Genomic DNA, 12,156 nt, shown 5'->3' with positions numbered 1-12,156 from the left:
AGCCTAGCTGCCATATTCTGGACCAGTTGTAGCTTCCGAGATTGGTACAAGGGTTGCCCCATGTAGAGTGCATTACAGAAGTCGAGTCGAGAGGTTACCAGTGCATGTACCACTGTTTCAAGGTCCCCCCGGCCCAGGAAGGGTCGCAGCTGGTGTATCAACCGAAGCTGATAACAGGCACTTCTAACTGTCGCATCCACCTGAGAAGTCAGGTGAAGCAACGAGTCCAGAAGCACACCCAGACTGCGAACCGTGTCCTTCACGGGGAGCGTGACCCCATTTAGGACAGGTGGAAAAATTTCCATCCCCGGACCAGGGGAACCTATCACAAGTATTTCCGTTTTCTCTGGATTCAGGCTGAGTCTATTTTCCCTCATCCAGCTCATTACCAACTCCAGACAGGCATTGAGCGGAGAGATGCCATCCCTAGTCACTGCATCAGTCGGAGACACAGAGAAGACTATTTGGGTGTCATCAGCCTACTGATAACACTGCGCCACGTGTCTCCGGATGATCTCTCCCAGCGGCTTCATGTAAATGTTAAATAACATAGGGGACAAAATCGCTCCCTGAGGGACCCCAGATGTAAGGGCCCTCTTATCGGAGCGACAGTCCCCTAGCTCCACCATCTGGAATCTACCTGAGAGGTAAGAACGGAACCACTGCAGAGCAGTGCCCCTGATACCCAACTCCCCCAGGCGATCCAGAAGGATACCATGGTCGATGGTATCAAAGGCCGCTGAGATGTCCAAAAGCACTAACAGGGACACGCTACCCCTGTCCATGCCCAGACGGAGATCATCGACTAAGGCGACCATGGCAGTCTCAACCCCATAGCCCGCCCGGAAGCTGGTTTGAAATGGGTCTAGAAAATCCGTATCCTCCAAGATCCCCTGCAGCTGGGAGGCAACTGCTCTCTCGATCACCTTTCCTAGAAATGGCAGCAGTGAAACAGGCCGATAATTATTTCGAATTAGGGGGTCAAGGGAGGGCTTTTTTAATAGAGGTTTTACAATGGCCGTTTTTAGACTGGATGGAAATCGGCCCTCCTTGAGAGATGAATTGACAATTCGGCGCAACATCCCTGTTACCGCCATTCCCCCTTGAACTGCCAGCCATGAAGGACAGGGATCGAGAGAGCACGTCGCCTTCCTAACTCTACTGAGGATCTTGTCCACATCTTCGGTACTTATAGACTCAAAATGATCCAGTACAACTGAGTCCACGGAAGCTCTGGACACCTCTACTCTCGATTCTGAACAAATAACAGCGTCAAGATCAGCCCTTATCCGAGAGATTTTATCCGCGAAAAAGTTATTAAATTTGTCACAGCAGGCTTTCGCTGACTCCAGTATTGGGTTCAGGGGGGGAGCCAATTGAGTAAGCTCTCTCACAACCCTGAACAGCTCTGCCGGACGTGACTCCGCGAGTTCTTAGCTGCATCTATTGCCACTCCGTAGGCCTCCAAATGAGACTCTAGGAGTGTCTTGTCGGATAAGCGCTGATGTCTCCGCCATTTGTGCTCTAGTCGTTGCGCAGCCTGCTTCCTTGCCCTGAGATCTTCCGTATACCAGGGCTTTTTATTGGAATCAGGCCGGAAAGGACACTTGGGAGCGATACTGTGTATAGCCCTGGAGAGATCAGTGTCCCAGATGTTAGTCAGGGCATCAACAGAATCGCCGTCAGTTCCAACCAAATAGCCCTCTAAGGCTTCCTGGAACCTTTTGGGTTCCATCAGCCTTCGAGGGTGGACCATCCTAATAGGTCCGCCACCCCCGGGGGGGATCTGGGTAGTAGCCTTGATACTAGCCTCGACCAGGAAATGATCCGTCCATGACAGGACAGAGATATTCGTTACCTCTGCCCACGGAGACTCCATGTCCGTGCAGAAGACAACATTGAGTGTATTACCAGCAGAATGCGTGGGCCCTGAGACCAATTGGGACAGGCCCATGGCAGTCATGGTGGTCATGAACTCCCGAGCCGCAACAGTTGGAGCATGACTAGCCTCGAAGGGGATGTTGACGTCCCCCAGGACAAGAAGCCTGGGGGACTCCAGCACCAGCTCCGAGACCAGCTGTGTCAGCTCAGCCAGGGAGTCTGTTAGCGCACGGGGTGGCCTGTAGACCAACAGAATCCCTAAACTGTCCCTGGCCTTCAGGGTCAGGTAAATACACTCAATGTAGTCAGTCTGTCGCACATGGTTCCTGATCAAGGGAAGGGTGTTCTTATAGATCAAGGCAACATCCCCCCCCCACTTGCCCTGATCTGGTCCTTAACTGAGTACCCGGCAGGGAGGGCCTATCCCCACACCACTTCACTCTCAGGCCCAAGCCAGGTCTCAGTAATGCAAGCCAGGTCACAGTTCTTATCCTCTAGAAGATCGTACATTATGTGGGTCTTATTCCTAACAGACCTGGCATTGCACAGGAGCAGAGACAGGGTTTGTGGTACAGTTGGACTGACCAACAGATCTCTTTGGTTAGGAGAGTGGGTGGAAGGAGAGATAGATATTACACATCAATCCCGCCTTCCCTTGCGATATGTCTCCACTCTCCTACCGCTATATCTCCCCCTGCCCCACACTACTCTGATGGGAGCCCCGCTTAACACAGCCACACCTCCCAATCCCTCACCAAACCAAGTACACACCATGTCCAATCAACCTCCTGACAATACAGCTAGCAACATACCCTCTCCTCCTAACTGGAGGGACACCTTCCCTGGTACTGCGCCCAACGTTCCTCCCCGGTGTTAGGGGCGTGGGCGGCATCTTCTTTGGGGCCTGTGAGCTGGCTTTATTAACATTACCCCATGACAAAGCAGAAGAAAAAGGAACAACATTCCTCACAACCCAAGAAACACCCCCCCCCAAAAATAAAAAAATAAAAAAGCGCCTCCTCCCTCCTCTGCCCAAGCCAAGCACAGCTGATGGTGTTTTTCACTGGCAGGCAGGCTGGCCGAGAGTCCTCTGGTGTGCTGGCAGAGTCCAGGAGCCGGTGGGCTGGCTATGAGGACGCCATTCTCACTGACGCCTCCTCCCTCCTCTGCCCAAGCCAAGCAGAGCTGATGGTGTTTTTCGCTGGCAGGCAGGCTGGCCGAGAGTCCTCTGGTGTGCTGGCAGAGTCCAGGAGCCGGTGGGCTGGCTATGAGGACGCCACTGGGTTATCTGATGTGCTTTTCTGATGCAAAAGGCTAAATGAAATTAATCTGAGCATGTTACTTACTGTATACAGTCTACTGTCGCTTCATGCTCAATGTGCCATCTGAATGTGGATTCAGAGAAGCATAATATTGTAAACCATATATTATTGCTTTTCTTACATTTAAAACCAGTGCGATTACAGCACTGCTCTTCTGAACACTAATAGTCTTGCATTGATTTGATTTGATTTTTTCCTTGTTGAACTCTTCTAATTGAAAGCATCTGTTCTGCTGGTAGTTGTGCAAGGTAGCCTAGGGCATCCTTCTGTTGCCTTTAACAAGGCTTTGTAACCCCCTGGAGTTGTCTTTAAAACACATTACAGTCTCTTGTTCATTAATAAAGAAAAAGAACATTAAAACTGAATATTTTACTATGGTTCAGCAAAAGGAAAGAATTGATACTTCAGAAAAAGTGGTACATCAGTAACAACTAGCAGTCTGCTTCAAGATTTCTGTATGATGCAAAGCAATAAAAATTGTTAGAACTAAAGGGATTGTGCTGTAACAAACACACTAATAAGACCAGTACACAGATTAGCTTATTGAAAGAAAACTAATTTATCAAAATTAATGAAGGCCCAAAAAAGATGGACCAAATAAAGTGGCTGCTGGCCTCTTTGGGGGCATGGCATTCATATGATGCATGCCAGAAGCCATGCACCATGCTGGCAAGACCCAGCCCTTTTAGGAGCAGATTTAATCCTGGCTTGGGACTATGGCAGTGGCCTACTTTGGGAGCAGGCCATGTGGTCACTACAGTCCCGGCCTGATTGGGGCCAGAGCACTTCAAGGCTGCTCCTTCCAGGCCATCTGCTGTGGCCCTAAGTCTTAGTTGACAGTTTCCTACTGAACTGCATGGAAGGAGCTCTTTAAACAGTTAATTAAAATAAAATTTAACTACTGACCTAAACTCAATGAAATAGAACATGCCAATTGACTCTTCGCAAAACTATTGTACCTCTCATCAACTCTCCAATCAATATCTCCTAACACCTACATCTCAGTTGCAGGCCTGAAATGATCATTCTCTGACTTTAAAGATGGCATGGGAGGAATACTGGAGCAGTATTTGGCTGCATTTCTCCACTCCTTGGTTTTCCACTAACTGGTCCTTTTATTTATTCATAATTCACTTAGCCTCCCAATTTCTTCTCTCAAAATATTCCAGTTTCCCTCATAATCACATGACAACGAACTGATCAGAATTCCACATGACAGATTCTAAAGGAGTTGTGCTCCAGGCATCCTGGAATATTCTGCCCATGCAGTCTATTGCCACAGTTGATGTAGCACATAGGCTGTTCTTGTGCAGTCCCATACCTGAGTGGAACCGCCATGCTACCGTCGCCCCAGTGTCATCTATCTGCGACGGGAGCCTCCTGGTGGGATCGCTCCTGGCTCTATTAAAGGGGAACGCTTCCGTTTTCATCATGGAAGCGTTCTCGTAATTGTTTAAAAAGGGGGGCTTTTAAAATAACGGATCAAATTGTTATTTAAAAAGCCCCATTTTAAAACAATTATGAGAATGCTTCCATGATGAAAACGGAAATGTTCTCCTTTAATAGCACCAGGAGTGATCACACCAGGAGGCTTCCGTCGCGGATGGATGACACTGGGGGGACGGGAGCATGGTGGTTCCACTCAGGTATGATAAACTCCATAGATAGGCATTTCACACAAGATCCACATGACTTCCAACACGGAATCCCTCTGAAGAATAATGTGAAATAATTTAACATAATAGGGTTTAGTGGAATGGGGAAAAATCCCTTCATTACTTTTCTGATGCTTCTCAGAATTTCACAAGGCCCATAAAAATTGTCTTCTTCAACAAGCTTGAATAAAATACATCTCTTGTTTTCAACAAATGTGAAAAAAAATGTTTCTGAAGGATTCACATAGATCATGGATGGATAAAGTACACTCTGGGGACTACATGAATCCTCTTCCTAATCTTAGGGTACATGAACTGCCCAACTAATCCAAGTACCCAAGATTGCCTTTGTTTTAATCTAAAAGAGATGAATGATCTCTTTTAAAAGGGAGAAATAATTCACTTCTGAGATAGGCTCAACCTCCTGAAAGACCTTATCTCCTTGCCATGAGCCTACCAGAGATTTGAAAACTTTAAGAGAGGAAGTTGTCTTTTGGCCCCTACCACTATAAAAGACATAGGAGTTTATCACAAGGGGGGGAAAGCATCATGCTCCTGTTTTTTTCCTGTTACCATTGTGCAGTTGCACAATAGTGCAATAGCAATGAAACAGTAATGGGAGATGATCACACCTAAACCAAAAATGATGCAGTTCCACTTTAATTACAGAAGACTAGCACTTTTAGTGTACATACCTGAAGCGTTATGGTTCCATTTTTGTAGTCTCTACACAGGCAGAGAAGAGATATCCTGGTGGTTCTCCCCCCCCCCCCCCCCACCCCACTGTCATTGCTGTTATTTCGAATAGCAAGCTGGAAATGAAACCACAATTGCAGAAATGCACAATTGCGCAATTATAATGTTTTATAAGTAATAACATTTAGATTGCGCTTTTGAGATGTTATTAACGATTTAAATCATTAATATAATGTGACAGGAACATGACACTTTGATAACTTGTGGGCAATGTGATCATCCCGACGTCGTGTGATCATCTTCACAATTGCACAATGGAAACGGGGGGGGGGGGAACGGGAGCATGACACTTTCTCCCCCGTGTGATAAACTCCATAGAATCATAGAACCATACTGTATTGAGGTTCCAAACCAATTAGAGTTTAATATTATCATCATCATCCTGAATTCAGACCGGAAGCATATTGGACTGGAAGCCCATGTAATTCCTTCAGAACTGAATGTAGTTCCAGTAAACAGTCTAGCTAATGTATTTTGCATCTTCAAGGACAGCCTGACTTAGAGTGAATTGCAGTAGTATTATCAGGAAGTTACCAGTGCATGGACTGCTGTGGTTAAATTATTGCTTTCCAGGAAAGTCTGTATCTGCTAGACCCGTCAAATCTGATCCTAGGCACTCTGAGCCATGTCTATCTGGGCCTCCAGCCAAAAAGATGGATTTAGGACTTCCACAACTATACATCCTCTCCTTCAGGGGGAGTGCAGTCCCATCCAGGGCAGGGAACCTACCCAATTCCCAGACCCGAGTGCCACCATTTTACTGGGATTCAGCTTTGCTTGGCTGTCTGCTGGTTGGTTGGTTGGTTGGTTGGTTATTATCACCCCACATTTACCCAGAGTCCTCATCCAAATCAGAGATAGACTCTTCTGGTCCACGGAGGTAACCAGTTCAAAATTCTCAAACTTGTGAGCAGGGGGGAGAATATCATACATGAGTATTGTAGCTTTCAGTTTTATCAGTACATATTATTTTTACAAGTGGATTGTTCCTTTTTCTTTCAAATTTAAAAAGAAGCACCTTTTCCTATGTTTTGGTACAACATGCTTTCTTTTTATCATTTCTAAACTTTTCAATGTATCTAAGAGCTACCTGTTACCTGATTTCAGCTACAGAGAAGGCAATTGATTTGGAGCATGCCAGGGTTTTGTTTTTGTTTTTTTCAAATTTTTGAAAACAATTTGGTCCATCCTTGACTTAACCTTCTCTTGTATGAATTTATACTCTGAAAACTCATCTTTGTTAGTTACTTATTAGGGATTTTCTTGATTATTTGCTCTTCTCTGTAGAACACTGATTAACATTGTGAAGCCTGCCAAGTCTGAAGATTAAAGGACAGCATATTTTCATTTATATTTCTAAAGTCCATTCTGATTCCAAAACTATTGCTAATCCAAGAAACAATTTACTTGAATTTTAACTCCATTCTTCATATTTCCCTGAGCAGAATAAATTAGATAACAATTGTCACGAATGCTTTCAGGGTTTTCCCTGAAGATTCTGTGTAATAAACTAACACAACTACTCTGTTCAATCCATTCCGTAAGAGACTCAAATTTTACAAAGTTATTTTTGAGAAGAATGAACAAAGGCAAGAGAAAATGGTCTAACGTGCTTATGCTTCCTCTAGAACAGTGCTTCTCAGACTAATGTGAAGGACTGGCAATTTCCCCAAAATGTTTCCGATATGCCAGGGATCAGCACCATATTTGTACCCACTTACTACAATCATTTTAGTCTTTGCTGGAATCAGCACCATATTTGCCTGGGACCAGCAGTCAATGGCTCAGGGACTGACACTAGTCCAGGGATTATTGCTTTGAGCAGCATTGCTCTAGAAGATACAAATGTGAGTGTCTATATGAAGAAGGGACAAACTGACAAAAAAAAATCTGTGGCACTTTAAAGACAAGAGGCAACATATGATCTGAGAAGGGAAAGGTGCCTCACCTTGAAATGTTGAAATGAGGCATATGCAAGCATGCACACATGCATACATACACACTATAAGTTAATAGTGTTAACAACTAATCAATTACTCATAGCATTGTTTTTCATGGACCATAACTCACTATGGCCTCTGAGTGTTATTCAAAATGATGGATATACTTATATTAGCTTACTAGCTCTAAGATGTTTATACTATCAGCAAGAGCTATGTGAATGGCCTCTTAATGTAATTGTCACTGTCAATAAACTTTTGTATTTAATTTTCCTATTATGTCACAATCTACAGTCCCTCCACCCCGCACATATGCAATATGTATTGCATAGCTGTCTGAAATTCTGGTTAGCATTTTATGTACCAGAGGAAGTGGTCTATAGTTCACAAAAGCATACATTACATAAAACTTGTTTTCTTTTTTAATGCTACCAAAGCATGATGTTCATTTTTCTGCAACAACTGATGAGGCTACCCCCTTTAGGAAATATGTAGACACATCAGTTACTAAGATAAGACACTGATTACAAGTTCTCTAAACTATTCTGCATTCCATGGCTAAATGGCACCCAATACATCTTGGGAGTCATTGATCCTCCTCACAACTGTATGCAAACCTACTCTTATAACTGTGAGCCCAGCATGTTGTTAAGTTGCTGCAACAGACTGATGTGGCTACCCACTTTAGAAAATGTGGTGAAGAAGCATTAGTATGGTGAAGACCTAATTTACCTGTGTCTTACATTGAATACATGGATGACATGTTGTTGTTATTATTCTTTTAGATGAACAGTTATTTTTGTTTTCCAAGAAACAGTTCTTTACTTAATATATTCCACAACTCATATTTTCCAGTTGCAGAGATTACACTTAGAAAGTGCAATGAAATTGGGAAGACAAAAAACCCTTGAAACAGAAAAGCAAGAACTAGACAGAGAGAACAGAAGGCTGAAGAGCAAAGTGAAAGATCTTCAGGATCTTCTTGACAGGAAAAGTACACTGCTCACAGTTCATTTGTGTGGTGATCTCAAGACACCACACAATGAAAAAATAGCAAAAAATAAGGTATGATACCAAGCAGCTTAGCAACAATAGCTAACCCCCTCCCCAAAAAAAGAGAAAAGAAAAATGACATTGATTTGAACTATGTACTTCTAAGGATTTTGAATCCGTGCCATTGATATTTAGACACTAGGTATGGACATATACATAATCTGAAGACCTCTGTGTTTAATATGTAGATATTAGGACACAGGACTTTCTAACCATTTCTAAGCTTAGTGCCTTCTGTGCACAATGTTTTATGACACAATTCATGTGTGAAGGCAGCTTTGCTTGCATGTAGTATTTCTACTCTTTTCTGTTATAATTTTGATTCTCTGTATTATCATTTACATTAGAATGTGACAGGTAATGATAAAAGAAAGAGCACCATCCTATAAATGTACAGTAAACACATAATGAAAACAAAAATAATGACCATGGAGAATCTACACAAATTCAACCTACACAATGAAGATGTAGAAATAGTAAAAGAGTTCTCATTCCTGGGATCAAACATTGATAGGAACGGGGGTTGCAGCTAGGAAATTGGAAGATTAAGAATGGGGAGAGTGGCAGGAACTAAGCAGAATAGTAAAGGACAAGAGGTCTTGTAGATGTTTCATCCAAGGTCACAATGGGTCAAGAATGACTTGAGGGTGGTTAACAACAGCAACAAAAACAAAAGCAAAACTATAATGCTTTGACAGTTGTTTGTAGTTACTTTTTTCTGCTAAAGCTGTTTTTCAAGGCTGTTATTCAGAATTTCATATAATGCATCTTCACTGAGGCCTAAATCTAATTGTTAGGTCCAAATAATGCAGTCACCTTAATTCCCTTGATTCCTTATATAGGAGAAAGATGAACTAGAAGTAAGTAAGTAAATAAATAAAGACTCAATGAGATAAAGAAAATAATGTAACAGTTGATTATCAAGTATCCATTGTTTTAATGGATATATGTTATAACTCACCCTGTGGATACACGGGGGGGGGGGGGGGGGGGGGGGGGGGGAGGAAAGAAAGATGGCATCAGGAAGATGCAGTACTTGATAGTGGAGCAGTCTCTGAAAATGAGGAGATGGGGGCTGGGGAAACCCCAGTAGGAGATGGCAGATGCTGAAGATGAGAACCTCTATCCTTTGCTGAATGGCAAACAGACGTGTTGCGGCCACTGACAGTTAAATCTAAGATGCTAATTAATTAGGCCTCAGGTGGTATTGAGATAGCCAGCGACAAAATCTCCCAGCAGCTCCTCCCCATCTTTGTTGTTTACAACTGGCTTATCTGGGGGACTAATAGAACTCTGGCTCTTGTGTTTCTTTGATCTTGGACTGGATATGGTTTGACAACTTTGTTTATTTCTTGCTGGCTCTTACATTTGGATTACTGACTTGTTAATGACTATTTGACTGGCTGACAAACACCTTCTTGCTTCTCCCTTTATCTTGTTCAGATAACCCGTGATTGACTTGGACTGGACTGACTATTTGACAGCTCTGACACACCAACCACCTGCTTCTCTTGCTGCTTTTTGACTTGTGTTCAGGACATTATACTCTAGTTAAAATGAACATTTGAATTTAGGTCTGACACTTATTGTATGTCTTCTACTATTGATAGATGGTGTGAGAGAAAGGGATTACCCTTCTAGCCAGCCATGTTAGACAAATAAACCCTGGCAATCAGTAGGGTGCAAATGTCACTACAGGTACACTCCCATTTGTTTCACAGATAAAGAAAGCATTTACCAAATGGTATTTCGAGATTATGTCAACAGTTCTCACTGGCAGATATTTGAGAAAACCTGTTGTCTGAAAATAATGTGTGCATGGAGCTGGACTTATGGAGTACTTCACAATCTTCACTATCTCCCCCATTGCCCAGTGTATATTTTCCCAAAGAGAACTTTTTGTCTCACTGTTTGACAGTTTTGATGGATGAGCTTGTGTGGCAGGAAAAAAATTAATATTTTTATTGAGAGATATTTACAATAGGCTTTTTTTATAACATGGCTTGCTTTGCCCTTGCAACAAGGAAACATCAAGAGAGTTTGTGAAAAACTATCGGGCTGGATTTTAAATTATTTCATCTTGCTGTATTTCTTTGTATTAGAAATAATCCTTTGAATTGTTTAGAAGTATGAATCAATGTTGTTTTCAGGGCTGTGGATGGCATTTGTAAATACTTTTATATGCATATAATCTGCTTATACTTTTGTACCTTGGTTATCTCCTGCAAAGAGTTTCATCACAAACAATAAACTGGTGATAAATGTGATATTAATGAGGAAATGGGCTAGATTTCAGACTCTTTCCTTTTATATTACTGTCTGGATTCCATTTGAGGATTTGCTGGCATGTAGAATTGCACCAAGGTTTGTACTTGTAAGATTTATCTCCCTTACAACCAGTCCTTCTCTTAGTAATGGACTTTCCCCCCTTCAGATTGTAAATTTGGACAATCTTCCCATCCATCCACACTTTTAGCCATATAATTCTTTTTGATTTTTTAAAATGGAAATTAAATTGGCTAATTTTTTTTATGCAGAGCACTGTGACTTCACAGTATTGCCTCAACAAATTTCCTTGGTGCCATACGCTGGTTGGTTTCTCTTTCTTTCTTTCTTTCTTTCTTTCTTCCTTTCTTTTAACATCAGATCTGTTGGGATCAATCTTGTAATTAATTACTGTGGTGCTCCCACCTTGAATAATATCCCAGGCATTCCCAGAGCTTTTCTAAATAAATAAATAAATATTATTATTATATTGATTTGTTAAATTAACATGACTGTACTCCATAATACTGCATTTATTCAAACAGTTTAATTAATTTGTTATTTCATCTGGTTAGAATTCTTCAATATATTAGTTAGTTTAGGTGGTTGCAAAATGGAGTGGCACTGTCTCTGTTTCCCAGACACCTCATGCCACAGTAGAGGAAGGAAGAAGAGCTATTAACTGGCTGGTTTATTGGCTATCCTCCCCCTCCACAGCTGAGGAGTTGGAATGAGGATAGACTGTTTGCTGCCCTCCCCTGAGAGGATACAGGCTGATTTAAACAAAGAGCGAAACTTAGAGGGTGATGCCTGGGCAGAGGAGGTGCCAGCCGCCCTTGAGGCTTCATTGCAGTTATTTGATTGTTTATTGGATCAATTTATTATTTTAACCTGCTTGCTATCTCATGGATTTCAGAAACAAGAGATTGTAAAAGGGAAAAAAACCTCATAAAATTATGTCTGCAATGGAGAAATAGAATGGGGATCTGGAGAGGTGGCCTGGAAAGTGATTTCTTTGCTTGGTGGGACATTCAGAATGTCAGGCCAATTGCAGGCAAATGCTAGCATCCCCCCCCACACACACACACTAATTGGCCTGTATAGTAGTAATAGTAGTAGCAGCAGTAATAATAGTTGATGATGCTGGTTGATTGATTATCTGCCTTTCCCTTTAGATAAAGATCATATAAAACAGATTACTGTTATAATTATTATTAGTAGTAGTAGCAGTAGTAGTAGTAGCATCTTACCTTTGCCTCAAAGACAATATTTTATTTAAAAATC

At 42.3% G+C, this 12,156-nt stretch overlaps 1 protein-coding gene across 2 annotated transcripts in view; it reads left to right on the top strand.

Moving 5' to 3' along the window:
- The window catches only part of LOC121929437 (coiled-coil domain-containing protein 102B-like), a 34,501-nt gene extending 23,219 nt beyond the window's left edge, over positions 1-11,282 (top strand). Inside the window, exons 6-7 of one of the 2 annotated variants that reach the window (XM_042465006.1) lie at positions 8,410-8,619; positions 10,051-11,282. In XM_042465006.1, the coding sequence (XP_042320940.1) occupies positions 8,410-8,619; positions 10,051-10,065 (225 nt within the window). In that variant the 3' untranslated portion in view covers positions 10,066-11,282. The remainder of the gene's footprint in view (positions 1-8,409; positions 8,620-10,050) is intronic. The other variant, XM_042465007.1, reaches the window with a different exon arrangement.
- Positions 11,283-12,156: the final 874 nt, after the last annotated feature.

This window comes from Sceloporus undulatus, chromosome 4 (assembly GCF_019175285.1).
Source record: "Sceloporus undulatus isolate JIND9_A2432 ecotype Alabama chromosome 4, SceUnd_v1.1, whole genome shotgun sequence".
In the NCBI taxonomy this organism is placed as follows: Eukaryota; Metazoa; Chordata; class Lepidosauria; order Squamata; family Phrynosomatidae; genus Sceloporus; species Sceloporus undulatus.
This window is presented reverse-complemented; position numbering and strand designations above follow the sequence as displayed.